Source organism: Gorilla gorilla, chromosome 5 (genome assembly GCF_029281585.2).
Source record: "Gorilla gorilla gorilla isolate KB3781 chromosome 5, NHGRI_mGorGor1-v2.1_pri, whole genome shotgun sequence".
Taxonomy (NCBI): domain Eukaryota; kingdom Metazoa; phylum Chordata; class Mammalia; order Primates; family Hominidae; genus Gorilla; species Gorilla gorilla.
Window position 1 is genome coordinate 178,377,127 of NC_073229.2, and position 25,568 is coordinate 178,402,694.

The following is a 25,568-nucleotide window of genomic DNA, read 5'->3' on the forward strand; positions in this document are numbered from 1 at the left end:
CGTTCCCCTATTGTGAGCTATTTTAGTAAAACTCAACTTCTATGTGATCAACTTCCTTTTTTCGAAACAACACCAAATAAGCTTTTCCTCTTACTCCTGCTGACTCTACTTTAAATTAGATTATAGCAAACTGGGCTATTTGAACAACAGACCATGTACACAGTTGCTACAGGACTGTCTGTAAGGTTTATTGAACCTCAAAACTCTGCTTAAAGTATCAAGACCTGTTAAATGAGCATTAGAAATATCTGTGAAGTGTCATCGTGTTTGTGCTATGACTCAAACACAGTGCAAATGCTCTCTCAATCCATTTTCTCTAGGCACCAGGCACCACTTATAAATTTCATTTTTAAATGGAGAAAAGAAGAATGAGGGGAAAAAAAAGAAATAGAAAGAAGAAATAAGAAGACTTGGAGAAGAGGAAAAGGAAAATGAGAAAGCGACTACATATTCAGGTCAGGGGGAGTTTTCATTGGAAAAGAGATTGATAAAATACAAATCAAAGTGAACCTGGAGTTTAATTTCCAAGGATTCAGTATGAAAACACACTTTATAGACCGTGTAGTGCTAAGGCATGGCTCATTATTTCTAACATTCTGGAGAAACCAATAGCCAACATCAAGCATAGAACTCTTAGCTCACTGCCTTCTGTGAACCATCTGTGCAACATACTCATAAAGCTCCCCACTGAAGATCAAATGAAAGCAGAAGGCAGTGCTAGTCTCTCCTCTCCGCCCCACCTCTACTGGTAAATATGAGCCCAACGTTCGTGTGTCTGTTCAAACACCAACTCCTCCAGGAAGCCTTCTCTGATAGTCTCGGGGCCAGGTAGGTGCTTTGCCTGGTGCTTCTGCAGTTATTTCTATCATAATAGGTGGAATGTCATTTTGTGTATCAACTTACACAGTTGTCCCTTGAACAGTAGGGATTCAAACTGCACAGGTCCACTTAAGCACAGATATTTTCCAATAAATACAGTCAGCCCTCTGTATCCATGGATTCCAAATCCACGACTAAATGGGGATGAAGACAGCATTTGTGGGATGCAGGATGAGAAACTCAAGGATACAGGGAGCTGACTTTTCGTGTAGGTGGGTTCTGCAGGACCCACTATGGGACTTGAGTATGCACAGACTTTGGTCTCCATGGGGTTCCTGGAACTAAACCCCCACAGATACCAAGGGATGACTGGATTGCAACTACTGATTGACTCTTCATCTTTTTGATGAGCTACCTGAGAACAGGCTGGTTTTAATCATTTTTCACCTCCATTTTTTGCCTCTTGTTTGACACATAATTGGTGACAAATTAATGACAAAGAATTGGCCAGAACCAGCTTTGTGAAGAAAAGCACCCCAGAGTTATTCAGCCTCTGGGGGAGGAGCTCCCTGAAATCCTCCATAAAGTTGCTGAGTGATTTATCCGAATCCCAGGATCAAGGGGTTATCGGTGCCAATTACAATGCAAATAGCCTGACAAAATGTTCTCATAACCTCAAATAAAAGTATTATTTTATTTAGTTAGTGATTAATAATTGTATGTGGTTTCATTCCTTTCAGAACACTTAGGTATTAAGCATTTTATATTTAAATGAGGAAATTAAAGACATTTCAAAAATCTTCGTTCTAGTTAAGAGACTATGATATGATTACATTAAAAATTAATATTGATTTTTCCTATTTTCTGTATAGGATAGTTTTAATACTTGAAGAAGCATCATTCAAATGTTAGCCCTAAAATCCTTTTCTTGGAATTGTTTTTCAAACACAAGTTTGACATGGTGAAAAAATAGTTTAAAATGGCCACCCAAAGCCTGTAATTAGGCAGAAGTGAGTCAGCATAGAAATCTTAAGGAGTCAAAGTACATGGAAACAAAAAAGTCTAAACAAAACAAAACAAAACCAAAATGAGAAGAAAGGAAGAAAAGTACACAGCTTCCCTTTCCTTGTATTGGCCATATTAGCAAAAACAAAAAATAAACCAGTCAATTGTTGTTAAGCCCCAGGAAGTATCATGTTTGTATTTCTCCTATATGCCAGGAGAAGCATCACCCTAAATACCAGAAGACCTCGTAATAGTACACTCCTTCTCTGTCACTGACCTTCTGCATGACCTTGGGTAATGTGCTGATGGAAGATCTACTCATCACTGTGATCCTTAGTATCCATGTGACCTTGAAGAAGTCATTTTACCTGCAAGTACCATTCTAGTGGCTTCCTGCCTTATCACTGCCCCCCATCCCACCCCAGTCCATCCTCCAAACCACAGATAGAGTATTTCTAACACACACAAAAATTCCACAATATTCCTCTGCAGAAAACCCTCTTATAACTGCCCATCTTAAGTAGAAAAATATCCATAGTGTTCATTAGAGCTTAGAAGGTCCACATGAACCCCTAAGGACTCCTCCACCTGCATCTCCTCCCTCCTTCTCCACTCCTTTCTAGCCACACTGGCCTTTCTGTCCCATCACCACATCTCTGGTCCCTTCTGCCAGAAAGGCTTCCCTGTGGATGTTGGGTGGACGGCCTCCTTCCCATTGCTTGGACCTCCACTGAAATATCACTTCTTCCACAGGGTCTTCCATGACAGAGCAGACAGAGCAGTATCCTCTCCACTCCCAACCCCTGGCCACTCCCTAGCCCATTGCCCTACTTCATCTTCAGAGCATTTGTCAGTCCTTGAAGTAATTTGTTTGAATTATTACTGCATTGTCCCTCTTCCTCAACACAGAACTCAAGATGCTCAAGGGAGAAGACACCATCTAGTTCAATTCAGCATCCCTGTATTTTTTTTTAATAAAAACAGCTTTATTAAAACATTGGCTAGGTGTGGAGGCTCATGCCTGTAATCTCAGCACTTTGGGAGGCCAAAACAGGTGGATCACTTGAGGTCAGGAGTTCAAGACCAGCCTGGCCAATATGGTGAAACCCTGTCTCTACTAAAAATACAAAAATTAGCTGGGCATGGTGGTGCAAGCCTGTAATCCCAGCTACTTGGGAGGCTGAGGCAGGAGAATCACTTGAACCCGGGAGGCGGAAGTTGCAGTGAGCCGAAATCACACCACTGCACTCTAGCCTGGGCAACAAGAGTAAGACTCTGTTTCAAAATAAAAATGTACACACACGAAGAAACACATTAATTTATTATGTATTATTATTTAATTAGTTACCTAACTAGTTAGTGTATATGCTGCTGAATTTGAGCGGCTGTGTATTGTAGATATATTTCAGAGGACAATGAATAAACTGCAATTAGGACAAGGTGCACATTTTCCATTTTTGTTTACCCAGGCTGCCACTTAAAATCAAATGCTATCATATTTGATTATTCCCTCCTTTCTAACACATCATAAAGTTCTGTATCTCCATGCCTCTGCTTGTGTTCCTCCAACTAGGATTACAATAGCAGACCCTTCGGAAACTCACCCAGATCCCCTTTACCTGGCTATGCTGCAGCTATCCCCAGCTGCTGCTAGGCCTGAAACTAATGGCTTACATCTGAGGCTTTTGCCAAAGGATTACCTTGGCTATTAAGAGACGCCAGGAGACTTTATTCTCAAAAGCTCTTCATGGCACCCCCATATTGGTAACAGTCCCTAGCACATGGTAAATACACAAAAATATTTATCAGCTGCCTGACTAACTCAAATTTATCAAGAGGGGCAAGTGATACCCCATAAAGAATATTCTTCATGAAACATAAGCAGCTTGCAAATGCTACTTCTGATACCTATGTGTATTTCTCTGGAACCTGGCTTCCTCATTTGTAAAACTCATACAAGATTTCTGTGAGAGTCAAATGAAATCATTCTTCTCAAAGCCATGGAAAAGCACTAGACAAGTGGAAAGTAGTATATTTCTCATTCACATGGGGAAATATTTGTGGAACAAGAAATTTGTGGGGGTTGTGGATGAAGTCACAATAATCACTCACTCACCCACCCATCTGTCCATTAAATGTTTATTTAGTTTCAAATGTGTGCTAGGCACAGTCATAAATGATGTGGGTAAATGAAAAGATATTGGGCACTGGCTCTGACTTTAAGAATTTAATAATTAGAGAAATAAACCAGATACACAAAATCTCTAATCAAAAGCAGATTGTGATAACAACATGAAAAAATCATCAAAAAAAGAAACACTATGGGAATACAGAGAGTTCAGAAGAGGGAAGAATTACCCTGACCTAGAGGACTAGAGATGCTCTCATGAAGGAATCTACATCTGAAGCTACCATTTTGAAAGATACTTAGAAGGTGGGATTGGGGTGGGAGTCAGGGGCAAGTGGTCCTGCAAGTGGAGAAACTTTATACCTGCAGGTACAAGGGCAGGAACGTCTGGAACGCTTTTGGGAAACAGCAGGCCGTTTGTTGGGCTGATGATAAGGGCAAAATTGGCAACAAGACTGCAATGGCAGCCTGAAGACAGCCCAAGGGCCTAAAATACCAAGCCAAAGACTCAGGAGTCAATTTAAGAAGCAATGAGAATTCACTGGAAGCTTTTGTGCAGGTGAATCAATGAGATCAGAACTGCATCTTAGGAAGACTAATTGGGAGGTGGTTTTTAGGAGGAGAGAGAGAGGGACTAGAGACAGGGAAAGAAAAATAGCCTGCTATTTCAATAACTCAGGTCAGGGCTAATGAGGGCCTCAACTAGGCAGTGGGAGCAGAAGGCAGGAGAGAGGCTGGGGGAGAGCCACCAGGCTGCGTGACTGACTGCCAGGAGAGCAGGCTGTGAATGAAGATGAGCTGTTAAGCCAGAGGCAAAAATATAAACACGAATTTTAGCAAAGTCTTAAGATCAGTTAGATATTCAACCATATGGCTTACAATCATTTTTTGAAATCTTGAGGAGAAAGGGTGAATTTTTCTCTCTACCTTTTTCTTGTATATATAGTCACTGAGAATTTTTCACCCAACTATCCACTTGCATTTCTGTTCTTTCATTTAGTACAGATATTGAATAATCAAATGACTTTGGTAGACAACTGTTCAAGATACGTCTTGTTAAGATTAAATGTGAATTTACAAAATTAATCTCACCTCCTTCTGTGTTTAAACTTTTTGGGGTTTTTTTTGTTTTTTTGTTTTTCTGTAAAGACGGGGTTTCACCATGTTGCCCAGGCTGGTCTTGAACTCTGGGGCTCAAGCCATCCACCCACCTTGGCCGGGGGGAAACTTTGACTTCCTCCTCTGTCGCTGGCCAAGGGCCACAGTTTGCAGGATTTATTTTTCCTTATTGCTTCTTTTGTTTATTTTAGCTGATTTTTTTCCCCTCATTTCAATATTTTAAAAACTACTTCAGAAAAACATCAAAATATGAGGATTGTTGTGTTGAAATAATCTGCATAAGCTTCTAGAAGCTGGAATTAGAAATATTTATCTCCTCTGTTTGTCTCATACTTGATCTGCCTATTTGATGGTCTACCTTCCAAATGGATTCAAAATCTAACCATTCCATTTCTCTGCCACCCCACTGCTATCCCCGATGGAATCGCTGCCATCTTTTGCAATAGCTTACTGTATACCCTCTCTTAGTTTTCTGATTCTATGCCTACCTCCCACTTCCCAGTGTCTTTTGCACAGAGCAGACTGGGGGCTCCATTTGAAATGGAAGTTGATTACATCTCTCCTCTGCTCAAACCTTTCAAAGGCTCCCTGAAGTCCTTAACTGGCCCATATGCCCTCCACGATATGGCTACCACTATGCTTTGGCTTCATTTCCTACTACTCTCATCTTGGTTCACCCCGCGTCAGCCACAGAGGGCTCCTTGCAGTACCACACGCCAAGGAGACCTTGACTCTCACTGTTCCCTTTGCTTGGAAAACTTTTCCCCCAAATATCCACTTGGCTGACTCTCACACCACCTTTCGAGGTTTCGCTCAGATCTTAGCTCTCAGTCGGACGTGTCCTGGCTCCTCTATTCTTTGCCACAACCCAATCTCTACCCCATCACGTCCTGACTCACTGGACTCCACTTCTGATGTAGCGTATATTTTCCTTATTATGTGGATTTTTTATTAACAGTCTCCCTCAACTAGAGGTTTGGCTCCATGATGAACATGAATCACGGTCCACTTTATTCACTGATGTGTTCCAAGTATTTAGAATGCTGGCTCTCAATAAATACTTGTTGAATGAATGAATATGCCCAGAAGCATAGACCAGGTTATCTCATGATGCTTTTTTAAAATTAAACTTGAAGGAAAAATACCTGGAGTAAATTTTTAGTGACTTTTATAGCTCTTAACTCACTTTGCAGCTTATAAAATTATCAGATTTGAAATAGAAAGTTGGTTCTTTTTGCTCTTTTGTGAAACTAAAGGAATCACAGATAATGATTTCTACAAATTGTCTTCCAGAGTGAAACTAAAAGACTCACATCTATTTGGAGCCTTTTCAGTAAGCCTGTTAAGAGCTGCCCACTTGCAACTTCTTTGAGAATAAATGGATGTTCTTTCCACTGTCAACCCTCTGAAACCTTCTGAAGAAGGAGGAACATAACATAAAAACCTCTTCTTCACTCAAGGAAGATTTCCTGACATGTTCTTTATTATCTCGTGAAATGTCATTCAGCCCATTAGAAGCAGAAGTCCAAACTGGTTTCATTGTTTATCTTGACTCTATAGCAATTAGAATGATTAGACTGAATTAAATATTTTCAAGATTTTAAGTTTTTTTGAATTTTCCAAAATAGTATTATTTTATACTGTTGAGTTCATTATCACAAAATGGAAGTTCATCACCCAAAACAAAATTTTAACCAAAAACTTGGGGAAAAAAATATTTTTGTCCCTAGGCTTGTATATCTAAGTCATCGCTAGCCTATACTGTATTGGGCCAAACACTAGCTCAATTCACTCTCTGCATAAAAGTTATGACTGAGTGCAGTGGCTTACGCTTGTAATCGTAGCACTTTGGGAGGCCAAGGTGAGTGCATCACTTGAGCTCAGGAGCCACAGACCAACCTAGAGAACATGGCAAAACCCTATCTCCACAAAAACAGAAATTCACCAGGTATGGTGGTGCACACCTGCAGTCCCAGCTACTCGGGAGGCCGAGGTGGGAGGATGACCTGAGCCAGGGGTGAGGCTGCCTTAAGTTGTGATCACGCCACTGCACTCCAGCCTGTGTAACAGACTGAGACTGTGTCTCAAAAAAAAAAAAAGTTACTATATATTTTTTTTATTTCATCTGTTTAAATAAAAAGCCTAAATGTTAGTTTAACCAAGTGCCTTCCATGTCTGTTTTTCAGAAAGAAGAGAAAACAAAAACAAAATCTGTCCAGGAAATATGTGATCAGGAGGAACACATTCTGTTTCTAAGGGGAAAAAAAAAATCTAACTGTTCAACATTTATCTGACGATTTCCAATATATTTCTTTAGAAAATGTTAGCATTAATGGCCTGCCAAAAAATGCTCAACTTAGAACTTCTAAAAAATAACATTTGATTGATGATTCAAAAAACTTAAAGATACTTCTGAGTTCAGTGACCTGACTTACTGGCCTCATGAGTATCCCTTCATTTATTTATTTTAAATCAAGTATTCCCTGAACTTCTATTGTGCATCAGGTTAGACTGTCATTATATAATGCAATTGAGCCATGACCCATTGTCTAAGAAGGCAATTTGGTTGCTTTTATTTCACCAGGGAGAGTTCTAGAAGGCCCTCCATCATATGGCTACTCGGTTGCTTTTATTTCACCAGAGTGAGTTCTAGATGCCAGACAATGCTCTTAGCAACGTAACCTGAGATACTAGTTTGCCATTATAAAACTGAAAATGCCAGTATTTTATAACTAAATAATCACAAAAGAGGTAAATTGGTGGGCACAGTGTGAGGGAGAATGAACTTGAGGAAAAAATGGAGGGAGAACAACTAAACATTTATATGTTACAGGTTAAAATAGGAGAGAGACACAGAAGCAGACATAGAGACAAAGACAGAGATAGAGAGAAACTTAGCAAAAATACATAATCCTCTCTTAAATCAACAACAAGGAACATTTTTTGAAGACCTATTCAATACAAAGTTGATAATGTCTTTAGAAGCATTAAAGGGTAAACTAATCAGAAAGTTGTCAAAAGCTGGGAAACATTGTAAGGTCTGAAGATATCATTAAGTTTGAATGATATAAAGAAAATAAAAGCTTTTTCTAAAATCCAAAATTGATTTTTAAAAAGGAGAAGGATTACACTGGGGAGAAGCTATGAATATATTAAGAAAGAATAATATTATAAATGTAGTTCAAAAATTGTTCTAAATTTTACCATATTCAAAGTTTAATTTTATTTATATCTTGCTTAATTTTGACTAATCATATTTAATAGATAGTTTAATAAACATTTATTCAACAAATATTATGTCTTTTCTTGGCTGCTAGCCAAATAAATTAGAAAACTGACCACAATTCTCCACTGACAGTGTGAATAAACAGTAGAGGTCATTATTTAAATAATCAATATAATACCTTAAATCCAGGAACTTGCAAAACACAATAAAGATAAAAACTATCACACTGAACAGAAATTCTGGCAGAAAAGGTCTAGTAAGTGAATGAGCTACTGTAACCTGTCAGAACCTGCCATCATTTGGGTCTATAATGGACAGGTGTCATGGTTCAGTAGAAATAGCATGTCCTGGCCGGGCGCGGTGGCTCACACTTGTAATCCCAGCACTTTGGGAGGCCGAGGTGGGCGGATCATGAGGTCAGGAGATCGAGACCATCCTGGCTAACACGGTGAAACCCCGTCTCTACTAAAAATACAAAAAATTAGCCGGGCGAGGTGGCGAGCACCTGTAGTCCCAGCTACTCGGGAGGCTGAGGCAGGAGAATGGTGTGAACCTGGGAGGCAGAGCTTGCAGTGAGCCGAGATTGTGCCACTGCACTCCAGGCCGGGTGACAGAGCCAGACTCCATCTCAAAAAAAAAGAAAAAAAAAAAAAAAGGAAAAGCATGTCCTATAAAGCTAAACAGACTGGGATTCCCATCTCAGGCACTCACTGGACACTTGAGCATGCCATTCAACATCTCTGAACCTCAGTTTCCTTAACCATGAAATGAAGACAGGAATATCTACTTCCTCATGACCTAGGATAGGAAACAATTTTTGAAACCAGTGGGAAAAAAAGGCACTCACCACAATGAAGGTGATGGATAAATCTGACATATTAAAATCAAGAACATGTGTTTACAAAGAGAAATTGTGGAACGGTTTAAAAAAGATTAAAAGTGAGATTTGTTCACTTTTAATAGGTTGGTGCAAAAGTGATTGTGTTTTTTGCATTATTTTTCATAGCAAAAAGCAGAATTACTTTTGCACCAACCTATAACTGTAGAGCTGACAAAGGACTAATACATAGAATAATAAATTAAGAAATCCTATCATTCATAAAGAAAAAGGAGGAGGAGGAAGCAGCTAAAAATGTAGGAAAGACTTAGACACTTCACAAAAGAGAAAGTTCTAATGGCTAACAAACATGAGAAGGTGCTTGGCCTCATTAAATGCAATGCATTAAATAAAATGCAAATTAAATCATACTACTTCTCAGGGTTGCCTGGAGAATTAAAAGTTTATGCATTTAAAGCACCTACATACATCCTAGTACATGGTAGGTATAAAACCAAAAATCACCTTCCCCAATGATCATTGTATGATCCTTCCTCGGGGCCTTTACTGTAATGCTAAGAGCATCCAAATATGAAGCAACTCTCCATAGACTTCACATTAATTAATAATGTGAACTTACATTTGGTGCTTCCAAAGCTTAGAATCAAATTTGAATTCCTCTCTAGTGAATACATAAATCACTCCATGTGCACTTTTAATGCACTAACCCCACTCCTGACTTCCTGCTCTCTTTCTGGCTCTCCTTTTTTCTTTCTGCTGTTTTTTCATCCTAAATTCATTGTGCATTGTTATAATACATGCACATAGGCAAGGCATTTAAATTCTTCCTGAGAAAAAGTAGAACATAAATAAACACTGTCAAAGAAGTCTTTGCAAGCACTGGTCTGTCACCTAGAAGCCCTTTGCGTCCTCATGAATCCTCTGAGTACGGTACATCTTCGGGTCACACACAAATATACCAAGTTTATCATACCACTGGGTTGCTATGGAGAAGGCTCAAAATCAGCACCCTGAAAATTGCACTTGCTCGTTGGCAGGTATCTTAATTTAGCCCATTCTAAAAATTTATTGGTCAAGCTACTTCCTACTCAATTGGAAGAAATGACATCCACATGTCTGATCGATGACCAATAGACTACTTATGTCGGTACATACCAAAGACTGAGTCTGGGAAGCGTGAGGAGGGGGTGGTGTCTCCGCAGCTATTTCAGGATCTTCCTGTTCACTTTCACTGTAACACTCTATAACAAAAATGAAAATGCTTAATGTTTTAACGCTGTCATCGGGCTTATTCCATAATGCATGAGCAGAGGTTTATCTCCATCTGGCTATTGCAATTTCAATTCAATTCAGAAAGTTCATATCTAATGAACTACCTGGTAACTACCTGGTGCAAAGGAATTACATAAGAGGCAGAAACAAATGGCCAGTTCGGGGCTCCTGACCTCAAAGAGCATCCAATATGCAGGAAGAAGACAAACGGTAGCTTGGGGAAAATAAAATAATTCCTCAAAAGAGGTGTGAGTCATAATACCAAGAGAACACAACATCAGTGGTGATTAATTTTGATTGTAGGAATCATAATGAATTGAAACTGGCAGGATCACTAAACTATCAGTGGTGCACAAATTGTGAAGGGGAGTCTCTGGCTGAGGGAGCAGGCTGGGCCAAGTATGTGGAGACCCCTACAAGATATGGCAGAAAACGAAGCTAGAAGGTGGTGGAGGCCATGTCATAGAAGGCCTTACATACCAGGACAAGGAGAAGTTTTGTGTGTAGTTTTGTACTAACTCACAATCTATAAATAGACAATGGGTGCTTATTTTATGGAAAAGAGGACCAGGAAGATGGTTAGGACACCACTGATTTCATGGTATTGCACTGTACCCCTTTATTGTTTCAAATCAAGTTGCCACTTTTCCATTTCTAACTAACTCTAAGATTTTATGATTTTGTTATCAGAAGATATAACTCCCTGCTTCCAATTTCCAAGGCCTTTTGTGGTCTGGGCATTTCAGAAAGACTATGAGTTCAGTGGCCCTGGCAGCTAAATCCTCTCTCTTCTCAACACTAAGGTGTAATCACATCATTAAGAATTAGATTCCTGTAGCTTTTGAACCCTGAAAGCTACCGACTGAGCTAAAAATACGGCCTGTGTCCCAGTATGACCTTCAGGTTCCTGGTACAATCTTAGGGTAATTAGCCTCAGTACACACCTGGTGGAAATATTAAAATATCAGGGAGGAAATAGTGGGATGAAAGTTAACTGACCAGATCATGACGAGATCATGCCTATCAGTAAGAATTCCACAAGTGCAGCAATTAAACATTTGCATCGGTGACTGTTTGAGATGTCATGAAGCCCACAGCTGCCGGAGTGTGGGTGAAGTGTGAAAAGCATTCATAGCCAGCATGGGAAGCTCTATTCCATGTTGGTGAGTCTGTGTGAATATGTCTGTCTCCACATATTTTCAGATCATTTTAAATGCCAAAGCATGTTTCCTCAGGATCAGACTATACATAGAACTTGACATTGTTTTTTCACCCTGTTTCAACCTGTTCTAATATTCTTGCTAAATTTTCAGAAATTTAAAATAGAACATACCTTCATCCTTTGTAGTGGATTCCTGATGGATTACAGCCGATCCAAGTTTATTTAACCACCTAAAATTCAAACAGAAAGCAAATGTTGACCAAAGAGATTAGCCCCCACCCATTCACCTTCCCCCAGAGTTTGTTATGAAATTAGGTCATGATTCTACCATCAGTCTGCACATTTCCAGAAAGAGCATAAGTTTGTGCCATCGAAACCTAAGGCCTCTGGTTTCACAATACTTTCCATACTCAAGGTATCTTTTGTAAGGTAAGATGTGAGGTGGCCCATTACTCAGTTGGTTCATGAGGGCAGCTAAATTAGGTATTCCAAATATATGAACAAACACATCTTCTGTAATTCTGCATTTGAAATTTTTAGCAACCATCAAATCCTTTATCACTGGATTTAGTAACTTGGCTATTAAAGTTATTAGGTGTCACTCTTAATAATATCTTAATAATGTCAGTTTATTTTAGAAAAAATGTACGAAAAGATCATCCATTTAATCCAGGAATATTTTTATGTCAATCAGTAAAAAAAAATCCGGCTAGAATTTAACAGGTATTTTTAAACTAGAACAAATTTTAATTCCTTGAAGAATTTTATGTAAGGTAAAAATTGAAAATGCCCTATTTACCATTTTACTGGCAATGAATCCCAATTAAACATCAATAACAAAAATAGAATGAGACAGAAACTCAAACTTGGCTTATCACTGCAGACCATTGTAGTTCCTTCTCAAGGGTTTACTTAGGAACATATCTTGAAACACAAATTTTTAAAAGATGGGACACAAAGTGTGTCTATGACATATACTCCTAACTATATAATTTTCTACTTATTGGGAGGATCTTGCTTATTTCTGTACCTATTTTGAGACAGGGAAAATCCATGCTACACGTTTATCAATTCATCTATGCTTTTGATGTCTTCCAGTCTCTCACGGGCAATGAACAAGCCATGAACAATTCAGCATACTACACTTGCACTAAGCCATAAATATTGCACCTTCCCACCTGTATAACTGTCAGATAATTAGGAATCCTTACGCAACCCTCAACCTGCCATGGTCTTGTTGTACCTGTTATTTTTGAATAGAAAATATATAACAAATTCAATGCCGGGAGCGGTGGTTCATGCCTCCCAGCACTTCAGGAGGCCAAGGCGGGTGGATCACCTGAGGTCAGAAGTTCAAGACCAGCCTGACCAACATGGAGAAACCCCGTCACTACTTAAAAAAATACAAAATTAGCCGGGTGTGGTGGCGGAAGCCTGTAATCCCAGCAGGGATCTGAGGCAGGAGAATCACTTGTACCTGGGAGGTGCAGGTTGCAATGAGCCGAGATCATGCCATTGCACTCCAGCCTGGGCAACAAGAGCGAAACTCCATCTCAAAAATGAATAAATAAATAAAATTTAAAAAAATAAACAAAATAGGAGTTTCTAAAGAACAAAGATGAACTCCAGCCTTTGTTAAGAAATCACCTTCAGCACATAATAATCACAAACTCCTTAGCAGCCACTTAAAATTGGACCAATAAAGAGCCCAGATATGAAACAGGAACCCAAAAATGTATATCAAGTCTCAATAGGATAACAGGCAAAATAAAGGAACAGAAATTTACAAAGAAATCAAATAGCTAGACAATATGCGAAAAAAATTTCTCAGCCTCAATAGTATTTTGAGAAATGCACACTCAAACACAGGAAAATATTTTCACCACTGGATTGGAAAAAACTTAAAAATATTATTGATTTCAAGTATTTAGCAGGAAACAGAAAAAGAAGCCTTGTCACCTTTTGTTGAATTAAACATGAAAACTGACACAGCCAATTCTGAGCAGGCAATTTGATGATAATATTAAAAACTTAAATATCCATCCCCTTCACCCAACAATTCCAATCATAAATATCAATCCTATAGAAACACACTTTCATATACACAAATGTGGCAGAATGTTCACTGCCAACAAGGCTTGTAATGGCAAAAAGAAAAAACATTAATAAGAAAATGGATAAAAAAATTATTTATTCTATCAACACTGATTCTATCAATTTCCTGTTATAATGAAGCTAACGAGAGGACTAAGATGGGAGTGGGGGGGTGGTTGTAATGACCTGGAAAATATATGAACAAATTATGAACAAATATATCTTCTGTAACTGTGCCTTTGAAATTACAAATTTCCAAATTTGTAATGGAAATTTGTATAAAATGGAAAACCCTAACATACTCTTAATTGAGAAGATCAAGCATAGAATAGTATGTTTAGCCTGCTCCACTGTACTTCAAAAACGATATGTTTTTGTATGTGCATGAATTGGTATGCATAGAAAAGTGTCAGGAAGAATATGATTTTACTGTTTAAAGTGATGGCCGGGCACAGTGGCTCACACCTGTAATCCCAGCACTTTGGGAGGCCGAGGCAGGTGGATCATGAGGTCAGGAGTTAGAGACCAGCCTGACCAACATGGTGAAACCCTGTCTTTACCAAAAATACAAAAATTAGCCAGGCATGGTGGCACACGCCTATAATCCCAGCTACTTGGGAGGCTGAGGCAGGAGAATCGCTTGAACCCAGGAGGCAGAGGTTGCAGTGAGTTGAGACTGCACCACTGCACTCCAGCCTGGGTGACAGAGTGAGACTCTGTCTCAAAAAAAAAACAAAAGAGGAGGGTAACCTCTTCTTCCCCTAAGTGGCCTGAGGTGATCTGTGAAAATGGTTTGCTATTCACCTGACCCAAAAAACCCCATAAAACCATGCAAACCAAGAGGTTCAAATCTTTGTGTTCACTTTAAGAACAACTGTGAAATTCCCTAGGCTATCAGAGGTATGCATATATGAAAAGCCACCACGTTATCTGAAAGATGTCACTTTACGGAAACAATGTGCAACATTCCAGCCTTCCAAGGGTGGAGTTGGTAGGTATGCACAGGCCAAACAGTGGGGCTGGACACAGGGCTGGTGGCCCAACAAGAATGCTGCATTTTTCCTGCACATGTTTAAAAGTGCAGAGAGTGATGCTGAATTCAAGGGTTTAGATGTAGATTCTCTGGTCACTAAGCACATCCAGGTGAATGACACACCCAAGATGGGCCACTGTACTTTCAGAGCTCATGGTCGGATGAATTTATATATGAGCTCCCTCTGCCACATGGAGAGGATCCTCGCTGGAAAGGAAGAAATTGTTCCTAAACCACAAGAGGTGGCTGCATGGGAAAAAAAAAAAAAGTGTCCCATAAGAAACTGAAGAAACAAAAACTCACGGCACGAGCATCGATTCAGCATAAAATAAATGCAAATGAAAGCACACACACACAAAAAAAAGTGGTTAGCCCTAGGAAGGGTAGTTGAATTAGAAAGTGAGGTGAGGATATAGGAAATCTTTTGCTTTGTCTGACACAAATACGTTTTATGTATTATTAACTAAAATAAGCATTTAAAAGTTCATTTTTTAAAATTGACCAGGCAAAACATAACACATTTCATGGTTCACTTTTTAAAATACCACAATAACAATTTTTAGCTTATACCTTAGTTCATAATTGTATAAGTTTATTCTCCCCCAAAAAAGCATCTAAAAGTGAAATAGGGAAAATATTTTTTTAAAGAGACAAAAAAATTGTTTTCACTTGAGTGTCTGAAACAAGAAAAGGCATTTCTAGGCTCCTCTCCCAAACATGGAAATAGAGCAAAATAGAAGACTGTTGACAATAAAGAAAATATTTCTCTCAGCCCTTCCCAAAACTTGTATCCTTGTCATTACAACCATTAGTTACTTGCTGTGAAAAACTGGTGATGTTTAGAATCTTGTTTGACTGTTTTCTTTCTAGGATCCACTGGCTTAGAGTACCTTCTTTGCTAAGAACTTTTTTTAAAACATCATGGCAGCAGGAAAACATCTATCTGTGGCTAAGTAGATGGATGCATTAAAGGACTTATATTTACATAAAAGAAAATGACAGATGTTTCCTGGGAGTTTGTTGTATATTAACTTGACGTGAATGTGTGTGTTGGAGGAGAATAAGTTTTAAGAAATTGATGTACAAAACAAGAGCATTCTTCCCACAGTGTCTGAGAAAGGCAGCTCCTGTCTTTGCTGAGAAATGAACTCTTTCATTACCCTTAATTACTTACCCCTGTACTTTTAAATTGAGACTCACTACAGAACATGCGGAGTTTCTACTAAACTTAATTACATTTCCCTTCATCATCCCTGAGAGAAATGTCACTATCCAGAAATGCAGTTGCCCAGGGAGAGGAACTTCTAAAACAAGGACTCATCACTGCAAACGCTACCCACTCCCTCCCCCACACCTCTCATCTTACCAAGTAATACCCAGATACATTATTTCCTGGCTTAAACCGGCTGCATCAGTAAGAAGGGAAGTTCTTCATGTGTTATTGCAAAGTAAATCTCTATCATCTGCATAATCTTGTGGGAGAAGGGAGAAGTTGCATTGTTGGCTACTAGAAAAGTCATTTTTAGAATAATGAAACTCTATAATGATATTATAAACATGAGAAGTTATTATAAATTTCAGGCCCAGACAAAATGGACCATTTAGCCGGATGGACAATTTTCAAGTCTAAAGGTCACTGACAGATTCAAAAACATGGGGTCCAGACACCTTAAGCTCAAATTTCAATTTGCATCTTCTTTGTAGGCTGGAAAGATAACCCCTAAAAGAATTTCAAGTAAAATGAACAGATCTTCATAGCATAGATAGGCGGTAAGATCTTGACGTTGATAACTGTGAAGACTTTGATTTCACAGCCAACAGGATGAAGTATTTATATCATATCTACCCATGCAACTCTACTTACCATTAGATAGGTTTCTGCAAAGGGAGAACATAAAATTGGAAGATAAATAAACTAGAAATGTAAATAAACACTGGGGCGGTGAAGAGGGGGATCTGGGATTTACAGAGCAAACCTGCATGAAATACAGCGGATTCAGATAAACATGGAAGGGTCTCACACTTTCATTGGTTTAAAAATGCACCTTACTGTGTAGGAGGAGAAATTCACTAGGTAACAAACAAAGCACTGAGAAGCAATTGTTTCTCTGCTACTCTGTCTCACTCACCTCTTGCTGGAGAGAGGAAAACTACTTGCAAGGAATCAGCCGCAGAATGAGTGGGAAGGACGGGCCAAGGATGGAAACTGGAGCTACAAGGCACTTTTAAAGAAAAGCCAGGACAGCAGGAGGTATTGGGCAGGGGAGAGGCGGGCAGCACTGTTTCACCACCATTCAAGACCAGAAAAGACCATTTGGGATGAACTGAGGCTCAGCGGCGCACTGACCTCACTATCACAGGGCTCCAAGTGCTAGCGGGCGAGACCTTGTGCCTTCCACATCCCACTTACACAGCAAGGGCTTTGCTAACCAACAGGATTTAGCAACTGATGCAAATAAAAAAAAAAAATAGGTAAAGATCTTTGATGTGGAGATTTGAACATCCTCTCCATTCGTGTATCTGTTCTTATTTTTCTCAGATGCTTAAGAAAACCAAGGGGGAAAAAAAACTAAAACTAGAAGAAGGACAGAAACAACTTCTCTCTTTGTCCAAGTAAATCAAAGCTTTGTTTGGAAGACTCAACTGTCGGTTCCTTGCCTGTTATTTCTAACACAGAGCTTCCCGACTTTCTACAGTACAAAGCCATTCTGTCCTCATCTGGAAGGTGATGCTGGGGAGGTGAGGATAGGGAACAGATGAGAGTCCTTCTAGCTGGACAGAGCTGAGCGGATACCTGTAAGGAGCGTGTGTGTGTGTGTGTGTGTGTGTGTGTGTGTGTCCATGTCCATGCACATGTTTGGTGAAAGGCAGTTGCTTTTTTTCTTCATGTTTCTAGAGCAAGAGAGCAATGAGAACTACATAGGGCAGGTAGGTAAGGAAATCATTATAAGTAAAACAGGTTAAGCGTAAGCTCTGTGAATGGAGGAATTATGTGTGGTTTTTTCATTGCCATTGCCCACCATCTGCTGCAATGGGGCATGTGGTAGGCATTCCATTAACATATTTTCAACTGGTCATGTGAAATAGTAAGAGACACTAAGAATTCTGAGAATAGGGCTAAATCAAATAGAATGCCTTCTGATATCTCCAGTCAGCACCTCAAATACAGCCTGATTCAAATAGCCATTGTTGACCAGGTGCGGTGGCTTACGCCTTAGTTCCAGCACTTTGAGAGGCTGAGGTGGGTGGATCACTTGAGGTCAGGAGTTCGAGACCAGCCTGGCCAACATGGTGAAACCCTGTCTCTACCAGAAACACAAAAAATTAGCTGGGCATGGTGGTGCACGCCTGTAACTTGGGGAGGCTGATGCAGGAGAATCATTCGAACTCAGGATGCAGAGGTTGCAGTGAGCCGAGATCGCACCACTGCACTCCAGCCTGGGCAACAGAACAAGACTGTCTCAAAAATAAATAAATAAATAAATCACAGCTATTGTGATCACACCTGACTCTAAACCATTAGGAATGGTGTAGGGCAGGTTGTACACTGCACACAGCCCACTTATTTTCACAGACCACCCTGGAAATGGAGCTAGGGATCTACAATTTTAAGTTTGATGTACTCCGAGCAAAGGCATTTTGCAATATGTTCAGGACAATACACGGAGAGGTGATAAATACGTGAATCATCACGATAATCACACAGCATATATTAAACGCTATAGCAATATTTTGCATGTAGAATTCCGAAAGCTGCAAGATCAGTTACATAATACTTTCAAGCTCTCTCCTTGTGATGCTGATTCTCCTTTTAACATGTTCTTTTAATGACTTCTGTCCACTCCTTTTTCAACTTAGTGGTTCCCTGAAATAGCCACTTTGATACATGTAATTCTCCAAACCATTTCCAAATACTAGAGAAGAAAGCACGAAGGCATTGTAACTGCTAAATAAATGAATCCTTAAAGTAACAGAAATAAAATAATAATTGATATGGACATATGATTAAAATTCCAGTACCAGACCAAAGTTAAGTATATTCCCATTAAGGATGGGGTTTACCAGTTTCCTCTACTTACACGTTCATTTCCTGCACATTCTCAGCTGCAAAATAAAAGGTCTTGATCTGTGGATGGCTGATCTTAAAAGCACTTGAAGGAGGAAAAGCACAAACACATAAAAAATTAGTGTTTATAGTCAACAATGGGTCTGAAAGTAAATCAATAAAATACAAGCTTTGTAAACTTGTCTGCTTTCTTTGTAAATTTACAAAACATAATTTAGTAATATTAGATACCTATTGTCTAGTCTCTATTTCGTATAGAGAACTAAGAGTCAATTTTTTATGTCAGAACGTCCAGAACAGGGCTGAGTCTTAGCTGGTCAGTAGTTTCCATTTAAAACATATAGGTATGGCCGGGCTCGGTGGCTCACGCCTGTAATCCTAGCATTTTGGGAGGCCGAGGCGGGCAGATAACAAGGTCAGGAGATCGAGACCATCCTGGCTAACATGGTGAAACCCCGTCTCTACTAAATATACAAAAAAATTAGCCAGGCATGGTGGCGGGCGCCTCTAGTCCCAGCTACCCGGGAGGCTGAGGCAGGAGAATGGCATGAACCTGGGAGGCAGAGCTTGCAGTGAGCCGAGATCATGCCACTGCACTCCAGTCTGGGTGACAGAGGAAGACTCCGTCTCAAAAAACAAATAAATAAATAAATAATAAAACATATAGGTATATCCTCTTCCTTTCACTTGCTAACTGCTTTGCTATAAAGATACAATAAATTCAATTTTAAAGTGATAGAAATAACACTTCAAAATATTCAGAACAACTACTTCAAGCAAGGTATTTCTTCACTTTCAATCAAATATACAGAAGAATTTTTATAGGAGAATAATCAGGTATGGAACGTCCACTCTGCAGCAACACATCAGAAATCTTATTCAAGGCACCCTTTGTTAGTAAAGGGAAATATGAAATAGATTTTAACATAAAAGAAAAGCAGAAAACATTGAAGATAACAAATGAGAAGGGCTTCCACTTTACCCTTTAGGCAGGAAGTCCTGCAGCACGGCACAGGCCAGGGTTTTTGTAAATAGCCAATCCTTTTCAAACCACAAGAATCAACACTGGACATGTGCGACCACACCACAGAGGCAAAGACTTAAAGCTAACACCAGTTTATTAACCTTGTTAAAAGAAAACTACTCAATTGCTGCAACTAGTAACATAGGACAAAAAGGAAGGCCCCTTTCTGATAAGACTGGAAAAGATGTCAAAGGTAGAAGAAATAATAAGAAAAAGGTGAAAATGGACACATACGCAAAATATAGCAGACTGCTATCATGGGAGGAGCACTTGAATGAGAGTCTATAGATACCTGGGTTTACAGCCAGCCCGCTCATGAGATCTAAGCAGGTCACAAACTCTTTGGGCTGTTTCCTTCTCAGGAAAACCAGGACCATGAGCTGGTAATTTTTTTTGGTCCCTGTCAGTGCTCAAATCTTTTGGATTTAAATTAGATCAGAGTGTAATCTCCAAGCTTAAGACATCTCAGAAAATTCAATTCCAAGTGTGCATCTGACAACTCCATGAACTAAGAAAGAAAAGCTGGTCTTGCTGGCATATCTGCAACTCGGGTGAGTCCTATTTAACTGCTTGTTCTTTTCTTTACTAGAACCGAAGCTTGACATCTGACCTCCCTGCCAGTCCTGGAGGGGGTTTATTCCATCACAGACACAGTCATCAACAACAGTCCATGCCAAGACTTCGTGGGGGTTTTAAAATCCATCTGCTCCACAAAACGAAATTCCAGAAAATGAGAGGTTAAATGCTTCTATTTCTATGTAGGGTGCCAACCCATAATGCTTCAAATTCTCAGACATTCCGATGTTACCTTCACTCACTTCTAAATCACCATATCCCTTCGTGAACATTATGAAGAGATAGTATCCTGGCTCAGAGTTTTGTGGAAGATGAGAGACAACTTACTGCTTTTTCTTGCATTCGGATGCTCTTTCCACAGTGAAATCAGGCAGGTTGACAAATCCATCAGCTTTCTCTGCCTGAAACAAATATATACCACAAATAGGAATGAATGCATCAATCTTGGGGATTAGTGCATTGAGATCATATACATGGAATAGGGATGGTATAAATGAAATGAGGGAGACTCAAGAGATACCAACCACCCTGAATCACCATGGAGGTGTCCCAGATACACAGCTCATGAGAAAGATTAATGTTCTCCTGATAAGTCACCCAGAATCTTTCCAAGAGAAGTGACATGACATGACACAGCTTAGGGATGGTCACCATATGGCAGGCTTAGGACATGTCTCCACTGGCCTCCTGTCTCTGTGGAAAACATAGCTAACCCAACGGAGTCATGTCTGCTGAGCCCATCAGCATCCACAGCATCTTCTATTCCTACGACTCTAGTCAGCTAGCACACAGGAAGAAATCTAACTAGCATTCTTGATATATATGGTGTCCAGAGCCCTGGAGTTAGCAAATCTACATTCCTATCATGGATTGACCACTTACTGGTTGTTGTGACTTAAATGAGCTCAGATAAATAAAACTGCTAAGAGTCACTCAACAAACATTATTTCCTCTCCCAAGTCTGTAGGCAGGGCCTTGGGGATTAAATCACAGAGCTACATCTTTCAGAACCTCAGTCCCATCATTGATTTCTGGGAATTCTTTCTACAAAGAAAAGACTGCATAAGAAAATTATATTTATGAGGACGTAGCATAAATGTCACTTTACATCACCAAAAACATGTATAGGAAATATAATCACTGTCCCACCTCTCTAAGAATTTGTTAATCTGTGTTTTACAAATAAAGTTTAACTGAGCCACAACAAAGCTAGATTGTTTGTCACCCATAGAACTCAAATCTTCTTTCATCTACACTGGTGTCTCTGAGTAGAGAAATAGAATCTACAAGATTAAACATAAATGAGTCTGTGGTTATTGGGAGATGAGTAAAAATTGATTTTGAAAATACAATCTTAATTTTACAAGTCAGCTAGCTATTAAGTTAGTGCCATGGGTGCTTTTAGTTTACTTGATCATTCTGCTCTTTCCTTTATTGCCAACTAGAGTGCAACTTGCATTCTTTTCTTCAGAAAAATTAAACTGTGAGGCATCCAACCCTATGCCCATCTTCTCTCTCTTATGTGACTCAACTTACCTAAATTCTTCACCTGAAATGCCTTCCTCTTATAAGATTCAAAACTCAAGGCTGGGTGCAGTGGCTCATGCCTGTAATCCCAGCACTTTGGGAGGCTGAGGCGGGTGGATCACTTGCGGTGAGGTGTTCACGTTCAGCCCAGCCAACGTGGTGAAACCCCATCTCTACTAAAAATTCAAAAAATATTAGCTGGTCATGGTGGTGGGCCCCTGTAATTTCAGCTACTTGGGAAGCTGAGGCAGGAGGTTAGCTTGAACTTGGGAGGTAGAGGTTGCAGTGAGCCAAGATCGTGCCACTGCACTCCAGTCTGGACAACAGAGTGGGACTCTGTCTTAAAAAAAACAAACAAACAAAAAAAAAGAGATTCAAAACTCAATTCTAATGGGCACTCTCTTCTTTAAACATTATATATGCATATGTGTGTTTATACGGAGTGAATATGTATTCATTCATATGTGTATTATATATATGCAGCCTCTCTCTTGACAGCCTTCTTAATTACTGGATGCTGATTCTCGAAGAGAATATAAGGTATTCAAAGAATACAGACTAAGTCAACTTTCTGTACAATGCACAGTGCTTCCTGTGGATTCTCAATCAGCCTTACAAAAAAGTATAGTTTTGAAAAACTATGTTAGGTCCCATCAATTCCACTTTTAGATCTACAGACTGAGTATCCCTTATTTGAAATGCTTGGGGACTGGAAGTGCCTTATATTTCAGAATTTTTCTGATTTGGGGATATTTGCATATACAAACAAGTCAAGTATCCCAAATCTGAAAATCCAACACCCAATGAATACTCCCTTTGAGCATCATGTTGGTACTCAAAACCTTTCAGATTTTGGAACATTTTGGATTGGATTTTTGGATTATGGATGCTCAACTGTATGCCCAAAGGAATTGAAAAAGGGTACTCAAATACATGTGCAGCCCTGTTCACAAAGCATTCACAACAGCCAAAAGGTAGAAACAGCCCAAATGCCCATTAACAGATAAATGGATAAATTAATTGTGCTGTATCTATACAATGGGATATTATTCAGCCTTAAAAAAGAATAAAGTACTAATACATGCTACGTGGATGAATCTCGAAAACCTTGTGTTAAGTGAAAGAAACCAGACACAAAAGCTCATCTCTCGTATGATTCAATTTATATTCTGGAAATATCCAGAAGTGGAAATCCAGAGAGACAGAACACAGCTAATTGGTAGCTACCAGGGTCCCAAGCAGTAGGAAATAGGGAGCAACTGCTCAATGGGTAAGGGGTTTCCTTTTGGGGTGATGAAAATGTTCACAATCTAGATAGATGAGGGGGTTGCACAACATTGTGAATGTATTAAATGCCACTGAACTGCTCACTTTAAAGTAATTAATGTTAGGTTGTATGACTTTCATCTCAATTTTAAGAATCTATGTTAGGCTAAGGCGTTTTTATGTAAATTTCCATAATTGAAACATCACTTAGACTCAACATTTGTTTCTACTTCCTCCTCCCATTCATTTCTATATGTTCCAGAGAAACTGTAGAGACCAAAACTCCACCCGCGTTGCTAAATCCCATCTACTGTTTTTAGTCCTCCCTTAATTGAACTCTAAGTGACGCTGTAGCTGCTCCCTCCCTCTGGAGCCACCCTGATGTTGTGGCCTTTTTGACAACACATTACTGCTGCTCCCCTTTTTCCTCTAACTATGCCTTCTTCTCTTTCAGGGGTCTTGTTCTCCTGTCTGTTTCTTAAATGTCAGAGTTCACTAGAGTTCTGTCCACAGACTTATTCTCTTTTTGTTCCAAAACTCTCTATGGATGATCATACACACCCTCATGGCTCCATCTGTCATCACTGTACACACATATCCAAAACCCATACCTTGTATCACCACTGTCCACATATATCCAAAATCCATATCTCAAACTGGGATTCAATCCTGGAGCTCCTGTCCCAGATTTCCAACTGCCTAGTAAGCCTATTCCCATGGGCCCCGCAAGAGTAACAAATCCAAAATCAAACTCATTATCTTACTCCATAAAATGCCCACTTCTTTCTCCTGTGTTCTCGACTTCAGTGAATAATATCACTTTCTAGCCAGTTGCCAAAACAGGACATCTGAGAGACATCCCCAACTCTTCCATTCCCTTCTCGGTGCCCATGCAGGTAAACTCAAAGTTGTATAGTTGCTGCATCTGCTCAGGTCTTCAATCCACCCATTACCTACTGCCTCCTTCAACTTACCTTTAATGTTTTGTTGAATTACCGCAAAAGTCTCCTCAACTGTTCTCCTTCTCTATAATTCTGCTGTTTCATCAAATTTAGTGTCCAAATCACAGTCACAGTCACAGCAAATGTTTACATCATGAACATTCTTCATGGCACTGTTCTGATTAAATACCTTGCATGGTGTCCAGCTGCCCTCGGGTCAAGTCTAAATGCCTCAGCAGAGGATGAAAGACCCTTTATAATCAAGCCCTGATTAGTTCCACAATTTCATCTCTCCCCCTCCCCCATTCAGCCAAAGACAAACAGAAAAATCAAAAACAAAGAAAAAACAATACTTCTGGCCAGGCGCAGTGGCTCACGCCTGTAATCCCAGCACTTTGGGAGGCCAAGGTGGGCGGATCACCTGAGGTTAGGAGTTTGAGACTAGCCTGGCCAACATGGTGAAACTCCATCTCTACTAAAAATTACAAAAATTAGCCAGGTGTGGTGGCGGACGCCTGTAATCCCAGCTACTTGGGAGGCTGAGGCTGAGGCAGGAGAATCGCTTGAACCTGGGAGGCAGAGGTTGCAGTGAGCCAAGACCGCACCACTGCACTCCAGCCTGGGCAACAGAGCAAGATTCTGTCTCAAAACAAACAAAAAAAAATTAAAAAATAAAATAATAAAAAAATAAAAAACAATAGTTCCATGGAGCTGAATTAGAATCAGCACCCAATTTATGGCATGATTATAGTTTCTAGACAACTCATTTTCAGTACAATAAATCGATCTCAAATGATATAATACACAAATCAATCAACAAAAATGTAACATAACTATATACACTTTTAGTAATATTTTTATTCATCTAAAAATAAAATTGGCCAGGCTCACTGGCTCACGCCTGTAATCCCAACACTTTTGGAGGCCAAGGTGGGAGGATCACTTGAGCCCAAGAGTTCAAGACCAGCCTGGGCAACATGGTGAAATCCCATCTCTGCAAAGGTAAAAAAATTAGCCGAGCATGGCAGCACACGCCTATATTCCCAGCTACTTGAGAGGCTGAGGTGGGAGAATCACCTGAGCCCGGAGGTCGAGGCTGTCATGGGTTGTGATCACAACACTGCACTCCAGCCTGGGTGACAGAGTTAAAACGTGTCTCAAAAAAAAATTAATTAATTAATTAAATTTAATCAATGTAAAAAATAAATGGTAAATCTTCATTTGGGTGGATTCCTTTTCTGCATAAGTGAAACAGCTGAGATTCCCTTAAACAGGAGCCTAAATAAGTTTGGGTGAAAACACCTTAGTGTTTCCCCAGGAAATTATCACTTTATAAGCAGAAGCTTTTTTTTTATTCTGAAGACAGTTGAGCTATATTCAAAGTCACAGATAATTTGTGTCAAAAATGGTCCTTGCTTATTTGACTTGCAAAAAAAAAATGCCTCAAAAATGACAATCACAGAGGGCAAATC

The 25,568-nt window shown here is 39.6% G+C and overlaps 1 protein-coding gene across 1 annotated transcript in view; it reads right to left on the reverse strand.

Moving 5' to 3' along the window:
• IPCEF1 (interaction protein for cytohesin exchange factors 1) overlaps positions 1–25,568 on the reverse strand; it is a 95,325-nt gene that overhangs the window by 48,009 nt on the left and 21,748 nt on the right. Inside the window, exons 4-7 of the mRNA XM_063707355.1 lie at positions 20,690–20,763; positions 18,776–18,847; positions 11,741–11,799; positions 10,291–10,376 (exon numbers count right to left, since the gene is read on the reverse strand). Coding sequence (XP_063563425.1) covers positions 10,291–10,376; positions 11,741–11,799; positions 18,776–18,847; positions 20,690–20,763 — 291 coding nt within the window. The remainder of the gene's footprint in view (positions 1–10,290; positions 10,377–11,740; positions 11,800–18,775; positions 18,848–20,689; positions 20,764–25,568) is intronic.